The sequence below is a fragment of the Somniosus microcephalus genome, chromosome 11 (genome assembly GCF_052327205.1).
Source record: "Somniosus microcephalus isolate GS21.2 chromosome 11, FLI_Smic_1.0, whole genome shotgun sequence".
NCBI classification, from domain to species: Eukaryota; Metazoa; Chordata; class Chondrichthyes; order Squaliformes; family Somniosidae; genus Somniosus; species Somniosus microcephalus.
Window position 1 is genome coordinate 172,288,830 of NC_140997.1, and position 20,113 is coordinate 172,308,942.

General features: G+C 48.5%; 1 protein-coding gene across 1 annotated transcript in view; it reads right to left on the reverse strand.

The window, feature by feature from the left end:
- The window catches only part of LOC147110987 (uncharacterized), a 35,208-nt gene extending 23,561 nt beyond the window's left edge, over positions 1 to 11,647 (reverse strand). The window contains exon 1 of the mRNA XM_085999990.1: positions 11,554 to 11,647. Within this exon, the coding sequence (XP_085856116.1) occupies positions 11,554 to 11,647 (94 nt within the window). The remainder of the gene's footprint in view (positions 1 to 11,553) is intronic.
- Between the last annotated feature and the right edge of the window lie 8,466 nt (positions 11,648 to 20,113).

Below are 20,113 nucleotides of genomic sequence, written 5' to 3' on the forward strand. Positions count from 1 at the left end.
ACTCAAGATGTGGTCTCACCAAGGCCCTGTACAACTGCAGCAAGACATCCTTGTTCCTGTACTCAAACCCTCTCGCTACGAAGGCCAACATACCATTTGCCTTCTTAACCGCCTGCTGCACCTGCATGCTTACCTTCAGCGACTGGTGCACAAGGACACCCAGGTCTCATTGCACTTCCCCTTCTCCCAATCTATGGCCATTCAGATAATAATCTGCCTGCCTGTTTTTGACACCAAAGTGGATAACCTCGCATTTATCCACATTATATTGCACCTGCCATGCTTCTGCCTAATCACCCAATCTGTCCAAATCATACTGGAGTTTCTTGGCATCCTCCTCACAGCACACATGCCCACCCAGCTTTGTGTCATCTGCAAACTTGGAGATTTTACATCTAGTTCCCTCGTCTAGATCATTAATATATATAGTGAATAACTGGGGTCCAATGACCGATCCCTGCGGTACTCCACTAGTCACTGCTTGCCACTCGGAAAAAGACCCGTTTATTCCAACTCTTTGCTTTCTGTCTGCCAACCAGTTCTCTATCCAAGTCAATACCTTGCCCCCAATCCCATGTGCCTTAACTTTACGTGCTAATCTCTTATACAGGACCTTATCGAAAGCCTTCTGAAAGTCCAAATACACCACATCCACTGGTTCTCCCTTATCTATTTTACCAGTTACATCCTCAAGAAATTCCAGTAGATTAGTCAAGCACGATTTACCTTTTGTATTTACATGTTGACTTTGTCCGATCCTGTCACTGTTTTCCAAGTGCTCTGCTATTACATCTTTTATAATGGACTCTAGCATTTTTCCGACTACTAATGTCAGGCTTACCGGTCTGTAATTCCCCATTTTCTCTCTACCACCTTTTTTGAATAGTGGGGTAACATTAGCTACCCTCCAATCCATGGGTACTGTTCCAGATTCCGTCAAATGTTGGAAGATGATCAGCAATGCATCTACTATTTCTAGGGCCACTTCCTTAAGTACACTAGGATGTAGATTATCAGGCCCTGGGGATTCAATCCCGTCAATTTCCCTAACACCATTTCCCTACAAATACTGATTTCATTCAATTCCTCCCTTTCATCAGACCCTATGTTCCCTGACATCGCTGGGAGGTTATTTGTGTCCTCCTTTGTGAAGACAGAACCAAAATATATATTTAATTGGTCTGCCATTTCTTTGTTCCCCATTATAAATCCCCCTGATTCTGACTGCAAGGGACCTACGCTTGACTTCACCAATCTTTTTCTCTTCGCATATCTATAAAGGCTTTTACAGTTAGTTTTTATGTTCCCTGCAAGCTTACTCTCATACTCTATTTTCCCCTTCTTAATTAATCCCTTTGTCCTCCTTTGTTGAATCCTAAACTGCTCCCAATCCTCAGGTTTACTGTATTTTCTGGCCAATTTATATGTCCTCTCCCTGGATCTTATGCTATCCCTAATTTCCCTTGTTAGCCATGGTTGAGTCACCTTTTTTGTTTTATTTTTATGACAAACTGAGATGAACAAATTCTGTAGTTCATCCATGCTGTCTTTGAATGTTTGCCATTGCCTATCTACCGTCAACCCTTTGAGTGACATTCCCCAATCAATCCTACCCAACTCGCGCCTCATGCCATTGTAGTTTCCTTTATTTAAAATCAGGACCCTAGTTTCTGAGTCAACTACTTCACTCTCCATCTTAATGAAGAATTCCATCATATTATGATCGCTCCGACCCAAGGGGCCTCGTACAACAAGATTGCTAATTAATCCTCTCTCATTACATAATACCCAGTCTAAGATGGCCTGATCTCCAGTTGGTTCCTCAACATATTGGTCCAGGAAACCATCCTGTAAACACTCCAGGAATTCCTCCTCCACAGTATTATTACTAATTTGGTTAGCCCAATTTATATGTAGATTCAAGTCACCCATGATAACTGCTGTGCCCTTATTGCACGCTTCTCTAATTTCCCTTTTAATGCCATCCCCAACCTCCGCATTACTGTTTGGTGGTCTATATATCACTCCCACTAACGTTTTCTGCCCCTTGGTATTTCTCTGTTCTACCCATACAGATTCCACATCATCAGAGCTAATATCCTTCCTTACAATTGTGTTAAGCCCCTCTTTAATCAGCAATGCTACCCCACCTCCCTTTCCTTTTTGCCTATCTTTCCTGAATATTGAATACCCCTGGATGTTGAGTTCCCAGCCTTGGCCACCCTGGAGCCATGTTTCCGTAATCCCAATCAAAGCATATTCGTTTACCTCTATTTGCACAGCTAATTCATCCACCTTATTACGAATGCTCCTCGCATTAAGACACAAAGCCTTCAGGCTTGTTTTTTTAACGCTCTTAGACCTTTTAGAATTATTATTTACTGTGGCCATGTTTGATTTAAACTGTTGATTTCTCTGACTGCCACTTTTGTTTTTCTCCTTCCTGTCTTTTGCTTTTATCCTTGTTTCCCTTTCCTCTGTCTCCCTGCTCAGGTTCCCAACCCCCTGCCATTTTAGTTTAAACCCTCCCCCAGAGCACTAGCAAACACTCCCCCTAGGACATCGGTCCTGGCCCTGCCCAGGTGCAAACCGTCCAGTTTGTATTGGTCCCATCTCCCCCAGAACCGGTTCCAATGTCCCAGGAATTTGAATCCCTCCCCCTTGCACCATTCCTCTAGCCATGTATTCATCTGAAATATCCTTCTATTTCTACTCTGACTAGCACGTGGCACTGGTAGCAATCCTGAGACAGTGCTAAGTGTGTGAGGGTGAGGTAAAGCATATGAATGTAAGGTATGATTCCTGATTGATAGGGATTGTTAATAAGTGAGTGATGAGGGCGTAGTTTATTGATCAGTGGATGAGGCTAGAGGTGCAGTTGGTAGGATATGGCATTTGAAGATGCACTCACTGACCTTGACAATTTGTGTGAGATCATTAAACTTCTTCCTGCACTGCACCAAGTTCTTGGGGCTACACTCCTGGCATTGACCTCCGCCGCTATCTCTTGCCACTGCCTTCTGAGCATGTGTTTGGAGGGCCTCTGGCCCCCCTGAAGTTACAAAACATCTTCTTTCCACCTCTTCCACAAAGACCTCCAGTGTAGCATCCAAAAATCTTGGTGCAGCCTCCCTCCCATCGTCAGCTATTGAATCTTCTACAGCACAATATTCAGAATGATCTCAACACCACCAGCAGCCACAATGCACCTTCCCTTTAAGAGGTGCAGGCAAGCTTTAAGTATTGTGGCCCCCTGCTGCTGCGAGCAGCCAAAGAACAGCGTGCAGAGCACTGGCTGCATGCAGAGATCATGGAAATGAGCGGGCAGCACCAAGTTGGCCTCCTGCCTGCAGTGCAATCAACAGGCGCGGGTTAATCGCGCATCGCGATCCCCATGCCGTTTTCGGGGTTATCCAATTTAATCCCCAACATGTTCTGCAGCCAGCAGCAGACTGTGTGGGCTGCCGACACACACAATTTGCCAAAGTTGCCATCTATAATCTGGCAGGTAGATTTCAGTGCTTAGAACGGTTTTCCTGCATTAAGTGAGAAGCCAGGAATGGTTTCTTGAGGTCAAATCTGCTATTGTTCACAAGCCAGCCTGATAGCTTTTCATTTGTCTCAGACTTTCAGGTCACGGGTGCTCAAACCAGAATGAAGGAATTGTGTGTGGAGCCAGGGCAATTAAGTTTTTTTGGCATTGTGCACTATTTCAATATTCATGAATGAAATCCTTTAATATTTATACGTGCCAAGGCTTTGTGGATAGGTGCCCACACCTTGAATGTGCAGCTGAAAGCACCCACTACCCTTTATAACCCAGCAATAGAATAAAACTACTGAATTTCTAGTTGCTGCTCTGGGAAACATATATAATAATGTGCCCTCTTGAACTAAACATCTATGATGTGCTGTATCCAAGGCAACATGGTTTTACTGACTGACTCTTGCATAATATTGGCAAGGTGTTTGAAAGGAGCTCACAACTTAGAAGCCAGTGCCTGCTGTGACCTACATGGCTACTGGTAATGTGGCTGGAATTACAGAGTTTATTTCAAAGCCACTTTTTGGCTTGCTGATGCAGGTCTGTTAGAACTTGTCTTCTGAGTCTAAAGGTCTTCAGGCATTATCTTTCAGAAAATGCCAAATTAGTTTTTAATTGGTAAATTCTGTTGCAAGTTTCAACCCTTCTCCTACATTCCAGTAGTTATGGAGCTTCTGCTATCTGTAAAAGTATGAATCCTGATCATAGAGGCATTGCTGTAAAAGACTGTGCTGTGAGCACTTTTAGGCAAGTTTGGTAATATTAAGGTCAACTTCTAGTTGTCCTAAACATTAGCCCTCTTTAGTGCTGGTATTCAAGTCTCAAAATTGTAAATGGGCAGATTGCCCACTGTCCTGCTCCTTAATTATTTGATTTGGTCTTAATGAATTTGGCAGTAAGCATTACTGCAAGTCATTACAATAGAGAAGAATTGATATACCGTGACATCTTCTGATTTTTGTATTACAGAAGCAGCCATAGGTAAAACTAGCCTGGCAGTATCTCTGTTCTGATTATTACTCAGACTTGTTGCAGAGGATCTTATTAATTGTAAAAGGCAATTAAAATGTCATTGACCTTGAACCAGATGCCTCATGTTTGGGCTTGCCTTTCATGTACACGACTAGAAGGCCTATCCTCAGGCAAAAATTGGGTATTGCCCATTTTGGGGCGTTAATATCGTCCGGGTGCAAATTTTAGCGGCCGGTGCTAATTATTGCCGCCGACCGCAAAATTAATCTCTGGCGCCCCTGGAGGCGATTGGAGTGCTAAATCAAGTGCTACACACCTCTCTTAGGGCGCTAATGTCGGGGAGCGAGATGCTACCTCAGAGCGCTACTCAAGCTCAGGCGATGTCAATTACCTTGTACTCAGACAGACTGGTGCCATCCAGTTGTTAAAGGGGAGGGTCCATCTTGCTGCACAGCCACACCCTGCTCATTGCAGCGTTTGACATTCAGCCTGCAAGCAGTTAAAAATCTTCATCCAAGATTTATAATGGATACTCAGAGGCCCAGGGAGAGAGCTTGTCGGTTTAGCGACCAGGCATTGGTGGCTCTGGTTGGAGCTGTGGAACGGCGACGGGCGGTGCTCTTTCCAGAGACTAGCAGGAGGGCATTGCCCCGCGAGTTTACAAGGGTCTGGAGGGAGGTTGCCCAGCATGTGTCATCGAGGAACCTGGTCCAAAGGACGCATACACAGTGCTGTCAGAAGTTCAATGACCTCACTTGGGTGGCCAGGGTGAGTACCTGCTTGAAAAATCTCTACAGCTCACCAGCTCAACCTCACTCTGTGCACAGACGGTGTAAATACGCAAATGCCCAATACTCACCCAACAACTATGCCCATCTCATAAAAGTCACATGCACATCCCACACCTTGCACACATTAACGGCTATTCAACTATAGTAAGCACATCTGCCAAACACTTGGCTGCACACTCACTCACACACTGTCCTTTTTCTTGCAGGCCAAGCTTTCACATAATCGCAGGGAGCAGCAGCGGACGGGAGGAGGACAGACGGAGCTGCACCCCCTCACACAATTGGAGGAGAGAGTCCACAGACTCATTGCCAGTCATGTAGTCATGTGACTGTTGGAGAGGTCGACCCCCTTGGGGGCAGCAACGGTATGTTAATCAGCTTTCTCTCCTCTCTCACACAACTTCCCCCTCACAACACCAGCCTTTTACACTTTCAATCTAACTATACTGTCTCTAATCCTTGCTCCCTTCCTGCCCCCCTGCCCTCATGTTAAAGCCACTCTTGTACCCTCCTACTTTCAGATAGTGAACCAGCAGCTGAGCAGCCTGTCCCTCAGCCTGCCAGTTGCAGCGATGCGGAAGAGGAGGAGGAAGACATCTCCCGAGGGTGACATTCCTGACACTGGGGCTACACGTTCACTGGAGAGGATCAGGGGGTTTGCATCTGATCTGGGTGAAGCTCCGGGACCCAGCGCGCTGCAGCAATGCCATGGGGGAAGGGAAGCTCGTGGGCCATCTCCCCAGAGGGTGAGTGTGCGCACGAGTTCTGCTGCACAGGATTTGGATGAGGACCTCGATATGGTAGCCCTGAATACTCAGGCTATGAGCATGCATATGGAGCTCTTGGGTGCAATGGCAAGGGTGCCCGACAACATGGATGCACTGGCTAGGAGCGTGGAGGAGTCCGCCGCCAGCACAGCTGTCATCTGTGTGCAAACCCTTGAACCCATCCTTGCCTTGTTGCAGAGGATGGTTGAATTGCAAGGAGACCGTGGGGACCCAGAGCCCATGCCGCGTGTAATGGGTCAGGTGGCAGGATCTATTGCAGCACAGGCTGACGCAACGCAATGGCTTAGTGCTGCAATTGAGTCATTGGCTGGTGGCACCCAATGTCAGACTGCTCTCATGCAGTCTCAGATTGATGCCACGCAAGCAAGCGCTGACTGCTGCCATCGTCACTGGGTCGCACACAGTCCACCGGGGATCTCACGGTGCCGCAGCAGGTCAGCAATCTGTGCTCGAGCAGATTGCTCCGAATGCTGAGGTTCTGCCCCGGGGGAGTGGCAGTGTGTCGGTCAAACAGGAAGGTGCTGTCCTCTCTCAGGATGACAGCATTCCTGCTCCCACCACTGCCACTCCGCCATTGCCCTTGTCGCAGCCTGTAACCCAGCCATCCCAGACTGCTACCGCCCATGCAGAGTTGGTGCAGTCTGCAGCCAGGCCCTCCAGGCCCAGAGCTGTTCGAGGGCGTCCTTCAAGGCCATCTGCAGTCTCTGGATCCAACATTCAGGAGCCTTCCGCCAGCCTTGCTGCAGCCACTGGGGCCACATTATGGAGGAGCAGTAGGGTGGGAAGGGGGGAAGTGCACAGGGGATGGAGATCACCCTCGAAGGGTGAAAAGTAAAAATTCTCCAACAAATGGGGAGAATATTTGTGCCAAAGTTTGATGTTCATGTTAATGTATTGTTCAGTCTGTTTACGCTTATCTCGATGTGGTTAAAAACAAGTTTTGTTAGTTAATGAATTGTTGTGTTTGTTTGTTATTGGTTGCGCTGAATAAATAAGACAGTTTGTCAGATAAATAAAAATTTTTATTGGAACTTTACAACTTTGCTCATTTGACTCATTGGAGCTTTGCCCAGCAATAGGGGCTGCGGGATGGTTGCGATGATGTGCTTGTTCATCCCAGAAGCCATCTTCTCCGTCACTCATCAGAAGTGGTGTCTTATCAGGCGTTCACGGATGGCCCTTGCAGAGGCAACACTGAGCGCCTCCCTCTCACGTTGGTGCTGCTCATCCTCCTCCTCTGCCTCCTCCTCCTCCTCCTCTCCCTCTTCCTCCTCCTGAGGTGGTGCACCAATCCCTGGTGGCAATGGTTGGGTCCTCATAATTGCGAGGTTGTGAAGCATGCAGCACACAACAATGAAAAGCGATACTCGCTCGGGAGAGTACTGCAGGGCTCCTCCAGAGTGGTCAAGATACTGGAACTGTTGCTTCAAGACGCCGATCGTCTGCTCAATGAGGTTCATGGTGCTGCTATGGCTCTCATTGTACGTGAGCTCAGCAGGAGTGTTGGGGTTACGGAGCGATGTCATCAGCCAGGTGCAGAGTGGATAACCTTTGCCCCTGAGGAGTTAGCCACGAGGTTGACGCGGTGTTTGGAAGAGGTCTGGGACACCAGTCTGGCGCAGGATGTAAGCATCGTGGCTGCTGCCAGGATAGCGGGCATTGACGGCGAGGATGTGCTGTCTGTGGTCGCACACTAACTGCACGTTCAGAGAGTGGAAGCCTTTGCGGTTGCAGAGCACTTCTGCATTTTCATGAGGTGCCGCAATGCCACATGCATGCAGTCAATGGCGCCTGAACCATGGGGAAGCCTGCTATCATAGCGAAGCCACATGCGTGTTCACGCTGTTTGTCCCGGGTCATGGGGAAAGATATGTACTCCCTTCTTCTTTTGTAGAGAGCATTTGTGACCTCCCGGATGCAGCAATGGACAGCGAACTGGGAGATATTCGCTATGTCCCCAGTTGAAGCCTGGAAGGAGCCGCTGGCATAGAAATTCAGAGCCAGCGTCACCTTCACTGCCACCGACAGAGACGTCCTGGTCCTGAGCTGAGGCTGCAGATCTGGGTGCAGGAGGTGGCAGAGCTCAGTGACCACCTTCTTACTGAAGTGCAGCCTGCGCAAACACTGCTCCTCAAACAAATGAATGTAGGAGAATTGCTCCCGGAATACCCTGGGAGGGTAAGGTCTCCTGTGCAGAGGCCTGTTGGCCCTCCTCCCTCTGGCCACGTTTGGCACTCTCTCTCTGCGCCTCTGCTGCCTTCGCACGTGAAGCTGGAGGACGACGTCCCAAGTTAGTACAGCTCCCATTGAATCTTGTAACTGTGGTAAATATGAAGCTCAGAGAAACAGGAACCTGAAAAGTGGTGCTCAGGATCAAAACTCCTTGTAGGGCAGCGTTAAATGTCTCCAGATGTCTCTCTCCCTCTCTCAATCTGCATATGTCAAATATTTTGCCTACAGGAAAAAGCAGGAAGCGCACGCCTTTAAATAGCACTCCCCCAGCTTCTTACTGACTCTAAAAGTCCCTCTCTACCTGTCATTCCTAGTGGCAGGCGCTAAGGCAGGGGGCGAGATTTCAATTTTCGGTCTGGGGCGTTGCACGCTTGGATGATGTCACGATTTCCGGGTGCAGGAGATTGTGGCGGTAGTGTTTAGCACCACCGCAAAGCGCCAGGCCAATTTCACGGGCGGCACTAAAATTGCCGCGCTCGGGTGGTGTGTCATTAGCGCCCCCCCTGGAGGCGCTAATGGGAGGCACTAACCATCAACATGTCTGGATCCAGAGGCTCTAGAGATTATAAGAGGACATGAATACAATCCAGCAAAATTACTAAAATTATGTATCCTTTCCTGGTAGGCCCTCATCTAGAAATGTCTAGCTGAGCACATGGAAAGAATATGGGCCAGAAATTCGGGTCCCCACGGGTGAGTACGCACTGGGTACTCACGCATAGGGCCAACGAAAGTGCCGGTTTCGTGCATACAGTGCGCATGCGCTGGAAACCGGAACTTCCGTTCCCTTGAAGGAAGGGGTTCACAGGTCGAACGCGTACGCCTGGAACTTCCGTTTTTTTTACAGGTTTCTCCGGGAGTGTAAGTCTCTAGCAGCTGCGCGTTTAAAAAGCAGTCGCAAGGCCTGCTTTTAACAAGGTAAGTGGTGAATTAAGTAAAATTAAAACATTTTTTCCACAGGTTTATTTTTTAAAATATTTAAAGAAAGGTAAGTTTATTTTTAGCCTCGTTAAAAACTGTAATTAATTTTTCAAAAATTTAAATTATTGTTTAAAATAGTTATTTTATATAATTTATTGTAGGTGTCTTCACACTACTACGAAAATACTGTGGTTGAAACTGATAGTTAAACAAATGTGGTTTAATGTACTGAAACAGCTGTTACCGCCGAATTGGAGCCTGAACGGACCCAGTGATATACAGGGTCGACGTATACCCAACTTCGACTTATAGAGCAATAAACGCAGACTACTGCGGACCTTGCTGGAATGTGCGAGTACACTTTTATTTACAGAGCGCTCTGGGAGAAGTGCTACACACCCCCTTGGTGCAATCGCCAGCTTCTCAGCTTTACAATAGCAGCCGCGCTCCTTTTATACAATTTAAAAACAGGAAAGATACCATATTACATTAATTCCTTAGCCCATCTGGTACTTTAGCATCCTTTAACTTTGGCCAATCCGATACCTTAGCAACCCTTAATCACATTCTGTCAAAAACAAGTTGATTATATTATTATACCGTTAGCAAACAACTTAATTATATTACTGTTCTGTACAAGTGACATCACACATTTGGTGTAAGCAGATCAAGTCAGCTGTCTGTTATGCCAGTGTCTGCAAAATGTCAATGAATGTCAAGTATTTCAGCAGGCACTACGGTGCCATTTTAAAATTTCCTCCAACACCGTTATAAACAAAAGAACGCAGGAGAAACTCCAAACAGGCCTATACACAAGCAGGGTCCACGCCCTACCCCCCTGACGTCATGAACAGAAATGCCCTACCCCCCTGACGTCATGATGTCATCACGTTTCCCACCATTGGGAACGTCACGTGACCCGCGTGAGGACGTCATCGCGTCAGGTCGCGATTTTATCGATCCTGCGCTGTTTAAACAGCGCACACACTTAAAGGTAACAACTATGATTAAAGACAATTATAAACGTTACTGCAAGAGTCTCTTGATGGCTTTGCCACATACGCCCCCCCAGAATTGTCTTTAACGAGGGACGTCAATCGCAGAGGAGGTCGGACAAGCCTGTTTGACCAACTCCTAAATTCCCGGAGAGGAAAATGCTGAGCAGGTGGCGAACTGGCAGGTAGCACGGTGTGGGTAGGTGCGGCGGCAGCCGGCGGCCGGCCCTGGCGCAGGGGCTGAGCAGGTTCGACTGGCTGTTCGAGGTCCAGGTGCGCAGGCTTGAGGCGATCGACGGAGATGTGCTCCGGCTTGCCCCTGAAGTCAATCACGAAACTCTTGTCCCCGGCCTGTAGAACCTGGAACGGACCCGCATATGGAGGTGCGAGCGGGGTGCAATGGGCGTCTTGGCGTACAAAGACGAATTTGGCCTTTGACAGCTCCACGGGGACAATGGAGGAAGGCAAACCATGCTGCGAGGTCAGAACAGGCCTGAAGCACTGAGCCGCGCCCCGGTGGGCCTCCCGCTGACCGGCTGCAGACCACGGCCACGTAGGTGATGGCAGGAATTCGCCCGGAACCCGAAGTGGCTGGCCGTAAACCATTTCCGTGGCAGAAGACTGTAAATCCTCCTTCGGATCTGTGCGCAGTCGCAGCATAACCCACGGCAGTTTATCGACCCATGCTGCATCCAGAAGGCTGGCCCTGAGCGACGCCTTCAATGAACGGTGGAACCGCTCGCACAACCCATTTGCCTGCGGGTGGTAGGCCGTAGTGTGATGGAGTTTAGTGCCTAATGCGGAGGCCACCACATTCCATAGTTCCGACGAGAATTGCGGCCCACGGTCAGACAAAATATCCGCCGGAACACCGAAACGGGCTACCCATGATGAAATGAAGGCTCGAGCGACATCCGCAGAGGTGGTAGACGTCAGGGGAACCGCCTCTGGCCACCTCGTGGTGCGGTCCACCATCGTCAGAAGGTGTGTAAAACCATGGGACGGTGGAAGTGGACCCACTAGGTCGACGTGAATGTGGTCGAACTGCCGCTCTGGCACCGCGAAGGTGGCCAGAGGGGCCCTGACGTGCCGTTGCACTTTGGCCCGCTGACAAACCACACAAGTGTTCACCCAGTCGCGGACGTCTTTGCGTATCCCTCTCCATATGAATTTGGAGACCAGCAGCTTCTGCGACGCACGCACCCCGGGATGCGACAGCCCGTGAATGGCATCGAAAACATCGCGGTGCCAGGTCAACGGAACAATTGGACGTGGATCACCCAAGGAGACATCGCAAAGGAGAGTGGTACTTGCCGAATGGAACGGTACATCTCTCGGCTGAAGGCTGGCGGGGTCAGAACGAAAAGCTTGAGTCTCCGGGTCGGCAGCCTGGTCAGCTGCCATTCTCACATAATCAATGCCTAATTGAATGGCCTGGATGGCGGCGCGGGAGACGCAATCCGCTACGACATTGTCCTTGCCGGCCACGTGCCGGACGTCGGTGGTGAATTCGGATATGTAGGTCAACTGTCTTTGCTGCCGAGCCGACCACGGTTCGGCAGTCTTGGCCATCGCGAACGTCAGCGGTTTGTGGTCGACAAACACAGTGAAGCGGCGCCCTTCGAGGAGGAATCGGAAGTGGCGGATGGCCAAAAACAAAGCTAACAGCTCTCTGTCAAAGGTACTGTACTGGCGTTCGTGCCGCCGCAGCTGGCGGCTAAAAAATGCCAGTGGCTGCCACACGCCGTCGACCCATTGCTCCTGGACGGCCCCAACGGCATAGTCCTATGCGTCCGTCGTGAGGGCGATAGTAGCTCCCGGCAGGGGATGTGCCAACATTGTCGCGTTCGCGAGTGCGGTCTTCATATCCCCGAAGGCGCGATCCATTTCTTGCGACCAACCCACGGGCTCCCTTCCCGTCTTGCCCCGGAGAGCCTCGTAGAGCGGCCGCATGAGTTGTGCAGCCCTGGGGACGAACCGATGGTAGAAGTTAACCATCCCCAGGAACTCCTGTAAGGCCTTCACAGATTGCGGCTTCGGGAACGCCGTGATCGCCTCCACCTTAGCTCGAAGCAGCATTGCTCCCTCGGAAGTTATGCGGTGTCCTAAAAAGTCGAGTTGCGACAGGCCAAAACGGCATTTGGCCGGGTTTACAATGAGGCCATGCTGCTGAAGATGACAAAAAAGAACACGGAGATGCTCGAGGTGTTCCTCCGTTGTGGTGCTGGCAATCAGAATGTCATCCAAGTAGACGAACAAACAATCGAGATCCCGCAGAACCGAATCCATAAGGCGCTGCGGAGGAACTCAAAACAGTCCAAAAAGGGTGATGACGGCCATCTTTTGGACATCCTGGGAATGCACCGGTACCTAATGGTACCCACGGACGAGGTCGACCTTAGAGAAGATCGACTTCCCCGCCAAATGCGCGGAAAAGTCTTATATGTGCGGGATGGGGTAACGGTCGGGCGTCGTTATATCATTGAGGCGACGATAGTCGCCACAGGGCCGCCATCCCCCGCCCGGCTTGGGGACGATGTGGAGTGGCGAAGACCAGGGACTACTGGACCGGCGAATAATCCCCATCCTCTCCATCGCGGCGAACTCTGCCTTCGCCGCCGCGAGCTTGCTGGGCTCTAAATGTCGTGCCCTGGCGTAGACGGGAGAGCCAGTCGTCGAAATATGGGGCTCCACCCAATGCTTGGCGGTCGAAACTGAAAAGGTGGGCTTGGTCAGTTCGGGGAAATCCCCGAGAAGGCGGGAGAAGTCGTCGAGAGGTGGCTGAGCGCAGGAGACCGAGTGCGGCGTGGCCCTGCTGCGCGCACATGAAATACTGTCGAGCACGGCGGTGTGAACGAGGCGACGATTCTTCACATCGACCAACAGGCCGTTGGTGCCGAAAAAGTTGGCACCCAAGAGAGCCTGCGAAATTTGAGCGGTGACGAAATCCCAGCTAAAACGTTGGCCACCGAAACAGACTTGTACCCGCCGGTTCCCGAAAGTGCGAATCGCACCCCCGTTGGCAGCTTGGAGGGGGGAACCCCGTCTGCCAGACTGAAGGTCGAGGACCGAGGCGGGAAGTATGTTGCACTGTGCCCCCATGTCGCACAAAAAACGATGGCCCGAGATGGAGTCGGTTAAATACAGAAGATTCCCGGAATCGCCGATCGCCATCGTGGCCGCGGGGCACGCCCCGGTTCCGGTGTTCTTGACTCGCGGCGGTCTGTTTGACGGTTTGGGCGCGAAACTGCAAGGCGGGCGGCAGCAGCGGGCTTTCAGGCCAAAACGAGCATGGTAATAACAGTAACCGGTCGTCGGAGGTGTCGAGGCGGGGCTCTTCGGGGCTGGGCATTGCGCAATGGCGCAGGATTGCTGTCGGACTGCGTATATTTTATCCGCCTCTTCGGCGAGCACGATGCAATCCCCGGCGTCCGACCTGGCGAGGGCTGCTTGGACCTGTTCGGGAAGCTAAGAAACAGCTCGCGAAACAGGAAACATTGGGGTTCGGACCCCAGGAGCGTTAGCATGTGGCTCATTAGTTCCAAGGGTTTGGAGTCGCCTAACCCGGGTAGTGTAAGTAGACGGTGAGCGCGCTCCGCCTTTGTAAGGCCAAATACCTGCAGCAGCCGTGTCTTGATGGCAACATACTTATCAGCGGTTGGGGGGTTCTCCAGAAGGCTGATGATCCTCGACGCCGTCGAGCTGTCGAGGGCGGAGACCACGTACAAATATCGGAGCTGGTCCTGCACGATGTTGCGGAGCTCAAATTGTGCCTCAGTCTGCACAAACCAGGAGGCCGCCTGTTGTTCCCAGAATTGGGGGAGCTTCAAAGCCACTGCGTTGGCTTCCATCATTGGCCTGCGTTCCGTGTCCACTGCGAAAAATGTTCGCGAGGTTTCGGGGTCACCAATGTAGGTGTCTTCACACTACTACGAAAATACTGCGGTTGAAACTGACAGTTAAACAAACGTGGTTTAATGTACTGAAACAGTTATAAACAAAAGAACGCAGGAGAAACTCCAAACAGGTCTATACACAAGCAGGATCCACGAGGACTGAACAGAAACGCCCTAGCCCCTGACATCATGACTTCATCACGTTTCCTGCCGTTGGGAACGTCATGTGACCCGCGTGATGACGTAATCGCGTCAGATCGCGATTTTATCAATCCTGCGCTGTTTAAACAGCGCACACACTTAAAGGTAACAACTATGATTAAAGACAATTATAAACGTTACTGCAAGAGTCTCTTGATGGCTTTGCCACATTATAGTTATTTTTAAAATGTGATTTAAAAAAAAAATTATTTGAAGTTTTAGTTAGGTTTTGGGGCCGATCTATTCATAGATTTGACAGGTCTTCCTGTCAAATCTATGAATAGAGATTCCCTGCTACGATTGGCTCTCCATGGCCCATGTGATCCCAGGGGACGCTTCAAACTAACTGCGCCCCTGGGATACGCAAGCACTGTGTGCCGGCAGCTGGAGGAGGCCCAGGATCGGAATCCCATGTGGGCCCACAGCACAACGGCAGGCGCGCTAGGTAAGTGCAGGTCGGGAGCTTGCACCCGCGGGAAGCCTCCGACCTTAATTTCTGGCCCAATATCTTTTATTTGGAGGATTTGGGCTCCTATTTCCCTCTTCCTGCCACACAGAGAGACATAAACACACTTCATTCTCTTACTTTTGTGTGGAAACTGATGAATTATGTATGTAGTAATAGTAAAATTGTTAGGGCCGATGTTACCGGAATACATTATTGAGAGGGGTTATTTTCCTACCTTCTGATATCCCTATTAAATAAATGTGACTGAATTTTGGAAGACAATTGTTATAGGTTTTGGGTCTGCCTTAAATATTCTCTCAGATACAGCAATGCTGGTCACTTCGGTAAGTGGTCCGAGTATCTCATGTTCAGGAGTGTGTCCGTCCTGCCCAATATCTCATTTTGAAATAGCGTAATCTGGGTGTATAACAATACGATTCTTGTGATCTGAACTGCATATTATGTCTTTCAAAGATGCTTTCATGCTTGTTTCTTCAATCTTTCCGAAGGCAGACTGAAAGACTTAGTGAGACAAAGCTGCATGTGGATAGTGAAAATGCTTTATTTTACAGACAGCTATTGACTGTGCAGAGTAACAGATCTCCCCTCAGAAACATAGAAACATAGAAGATAGGAGCAGGAGTAGGCCATTCGGCCCCTCGAGCCTGCTCCGCCATTCAATGTGATCATGGCTGATCATCCAAATTCAGTACCCCGTCCCTGCTTTCTCCCCATACCCCTTGATCCCTTTAGCCTTAAGAAATATATCCAACTCTTTCTTGAATATATTTAATGAATTGGCCTCTACTGCCTTCTGTGGTAGAGAATTCCACAGGTTCACCACTCTCTGGGTGAAGAAATTCCTCCTCATTTCTGTCCTAAATGGCATACCCTTTATCCTTAGACTGTGACCCCTGGATCTGGACTCCCCGACCATCAGGAACATCCTTCCTGCATCTCGTCTGTCCAGTCCTGTCAGAATTTTATAAGTTTCAATGAGATCCCCTCTCATTCTTCTAAACTCCAGCGAGTACAAGCCCAGTCGACCCAATCTCTCCTCATACGTCATTCCTGCCATCCCAGGTATCAGCCTGGTGAATCTTCGCTGAACTCCTTCCATGGCAAGAACATCCTTCCTCAGATAAGGCGACCAAAACTGCACACAATACTCAAGATGTGGTCTCACCAAGGCCCTGTACAACTGCAGCAAGGCATCCTTGTTCCTGTACTCAAAGCCTCTCGCTACGAAGGCCAACGTACCATTTGCCTTCTTAACCGCCTGCTGCACCTGCATGCTTACCTTCAGCAACTGGTGCACAAGGACACCCAGGTCTCATTGCACTTCTCCTTCGCCCAATGTATTGCCATTCAGATAATAATCTGCCTTCCTGTTTTTGTCACCAAAGTGGATAACCTCACATTTATCCACGTTATATTGCATCTGCCATGTTTCTGCCCAATCACCCAACCTGTCCAAATTATCCTGGAGTTTCTCGGCATCCTCCTTACAGCACACATGCCCACCCAGCTTTGTGTCATCTGCAAACTTGGAGATATTACATCTAGTTCCCTCGTCTAGATCATTAATATATATAGTGAATAGCTGGGGTCCAAGGACCGATCCCTGCGGTACCCCACTAGTCACTGCCTGCCACTCGGAAAAAGACCCGTTTATTCCAACTCTTTGCTTTCTGTCTGCCAACCAGTTTTCTATCCAAGTCAATACCTTGCCCCCAATCCCATGTGCCTTAACTTTACACGCTAACCTCTTATGCGGGACCTTATCGAAAGCCTTCTGAAAGTCCAAATATACCACATCCACTGGTTCTCCCTTATCTATTTTATCAGTTACATCCTCAAAAAATTCCAGTAGATTAGTCAAGCACGATTTACCTTTTGTCAATCCATGTTGACTTTGTCCGATCCTGTCACTGTTTACCAAGTGCTCTGCTATTACGTCTTTTATAATGGACTCTAGCATTTTTTCCACTACCGATGTCAGGCTTACCGGTCTGTAATTCCTCGTTTTCTCCCTACCACCTTTTTTGAATTGTGGGGTAACATTAGCTACCCTCCAATTCATGGGTACTGTTCCAGATTCCATCGAATGTTGGAAGATGATCAGCAATGCATCTACTATTTCTAGGGCCACTTCCTTATGTACCCTAGAATGTAGATTATCAGGCCCTGGGGATTTATCGGCCTTCAGTCCTATCAATTTTCTTAACACCATTTCCTTACAAATACTGATTTCTTTTAGTTCCTCCCCTTCATCAGACCCTATTTTCCCGACATCTCTGGGAGGTTATTTGTGTCCTCCTTTCTGAAGACAGAACCAAAATATGTATTTAATTGGTCTGCCATTGTTACCCATTATCAATTCCCCTGATTCTGACTGCAAGTGACCTACGTTTGACTTCACCAATCTTTTTCTCTTCACATATCTATAAAAGCTTTTACAGTCAGTCTTTATGTTCCCTGAAAGCTTACTCTCATATTCTATTTTCCCCTTCTTAATGAATCCCTTTGTCCTCCTTTGTTGAATCCTAAACAGCTCCCAATCCTCAGGTTTACTGCTTTTTCTAGCCAATTTATATGTCCTCTCCTTGGATTTTATGCTATCCCTAATTTCCCTTGTTAGCCACGGTTGAGTCACCTTTTTTGTTTTATTTTTATGCCAAACTGGGATGAACAATTTCTGTAGTTCATCCATGCAGTCTTTGAATGCTTGGCATTGCCTATCCACCGTCAACCCTTTGAGTGACATTCCCCAATCAATCCTACCCAACTCGCACCTCAGACCATCGTAGTTTCCTTTATTTAAATTCAGGATCCTAGTCTCTGAGTCAACTACTTCATTCTCCATCTTAATTAAGAATTCTATCATATTATGATCGCTCCGACCCAAGGGGCCTCATACAACAAGATTGCTAATTAATTCTTTCTCATTTCATAATACCCAGTCTAAGATGGCCTGATCTCTGGTTGGTTCCTCGACATATTGGTCCAGGAAGCCATCCCGTAAACACTCCAGGAATTCCTCCTCCACAGTATTGTTACTAATTTGGTTAGCCCAATCTATATGTAGATTAAAGTCACCCATGATGACTGCTGTGCCCTTATTGCACGCTTCTCTAATTTCCTCCCCAACAGCACTAGCAAACACTCCCCCTAGGACATCGGTCCCGGCCCTGCCCAGGTGCAAACTGTCCAGTATGAACTGGTCCCACCTCCCCTAGAACCGGTTCTAATGTCCCAGGAATTTGAATCCCTCCCCCCTGCACCATTCCTCTAGCCACGTATTCATCTGAAATATCCTTCTATTTCTACTCTGACTAGCACGTGGCACTGGTAGCAATCCTGAGATTACTACCTTTGAGGTCCTATTTTTAAATTTACCTCCTAACTCCCTATATTCAGCTTTTAGGACCTCATCCCGTTTTTTACCTATATTGTTAGTGCCTATATGCACCACGACAACTGGCTGTTGACCCTCCCCTTCCAAAATGTTCTGCAGCTGCTCTGAGACGTCCTTGACCCTTGCACCAGGGAGGCAACACACCATCCTGGAGTCTCGTTTGCGGCCGCAGAAACGCCTATCTATTCCCCTTACAGTAGACTCTCCATTACTATAGCTTTCCCGTTCTTTTTCCTCCCGTCCTGTGCAGCAGAACCACCCCTGGTGCCAGGAAGTTGGCTGCTGCTGCCTTCCTCTGATAAGCCATCCCCCCCATCACTATCCAAAGCGGTATATCTGTTTGAGAGGGGGATGTCCACAGGGGACCCCTGCACTACCTGCCTGCGCCTACTACTCTGTCTGTTGGTCACCCCTTCCCTTTCTGCCTGTCCAACCTTTGCCTGCGGTGTGACCAACTGCTCAAACGTGTTATCCACGAATTCTTCAGCATTGCGAATGGTCCAGTATGAATCCAATCGCAGCTCCAGCGCTGCAATGCGGTCTGCCAGTAGCTGCAGCTGGATACACTTCCCGCACACATGGTTGTCAGGGACACAGGAAGTGTCCCTGAGTTCCCACATAGTGCAGGAGGAGCATGCCACGAGGCCAAGCTCTCCTGCCATGACTTACCCTTTAATTAATTGATGACCAATGGTGAAATGCTTGGAAGAATTGCGACATATGGAATGGATTCCATAGAGGACTCCACAGTACAACCTGTAAGATCAAACCTTCCTCGCAAACAGTGGACAACCGTTAATTGCCTCAGAACTGGTCATGGTAAATGGAAGATTAAAGCATCCCCATCATGTGACTGTGGAGCTCCTAATCAGACCCTGGAGCACATCATTGAGCACTGCCCTCAGAGGAAATTCGCAGACAGCCTACAAGATATCCACGCTGTTACACCGGAAGCTTTGACCTGGCTATCTGACTTAGATATTGACATTTGATTTGCTTTGCTACTACCTTACAAAAGAAGACGAAGTAACAGATGTAATCAAATTTCACCTTGATTGAGCTAACTACAGATCCCTCCTTGAGAACAAGAAATAATAAAATTGCGCCTTATTAGCAGGCACACTTAACATTTCCTGGTTAGCCTTCTGATCCTGACAAACTCTGGGCTTGAGATGAGAGAGTTTCCCCCTCCTCCCAGACCTATGTGGCTTACTGATTGCCCATGTCTTCCTTTGTCTTTTTCTATCTCTATTCCCAGACAATGGGAGGGCAGATCTCTTGACCTCGCCCCTATTCAGTAATTCACCAGTAGACCTGTCACAAAAACTGGCTATATCTCTTCCACTGACCCCCGCACCTCCCACCCCCTCCCCTTTCCACATGAGTTGCAGTTTAAAGGAAATGATCTTTTACTATTCTCAAAATAAATAGAGACCATCTTGGCTTAATTGGCCTTGGATAACACAAGTGACTGATCATGATCTCAGTTTGAAGTATACAGTGAACCATGACACAACTTCAGTGCCTGCAGCTTGTGACTTTAAACCCAGGCAAATTTATTATGCTTCAAAACACAGCACTTAAACATTCCCAAATCCTTTCCGTGAAGCAAGAAATGATCCAAAATCCCAAAATGTGACAACCATTTTAAGCATAATACAGTAATGGTTATGCACAATAGATCTGATTATGTGGTCTGTTCCAGAAACATTCCAACTTGATTTGGTGATGAGGGCAATAATGGTCATTTTATTGTAATCAGTGGCTGCTATCATCAAATGTTTTCACTTTGCAGAAGAATTATTGCTGGAAAATAAATATTGAAATTGTGCTTAATGTAGTAAAAAGCTGTAAAAGAATGCTGATCATAGAGGCATTGCTGTAAAGAGTGCACATTTAGACAAGTT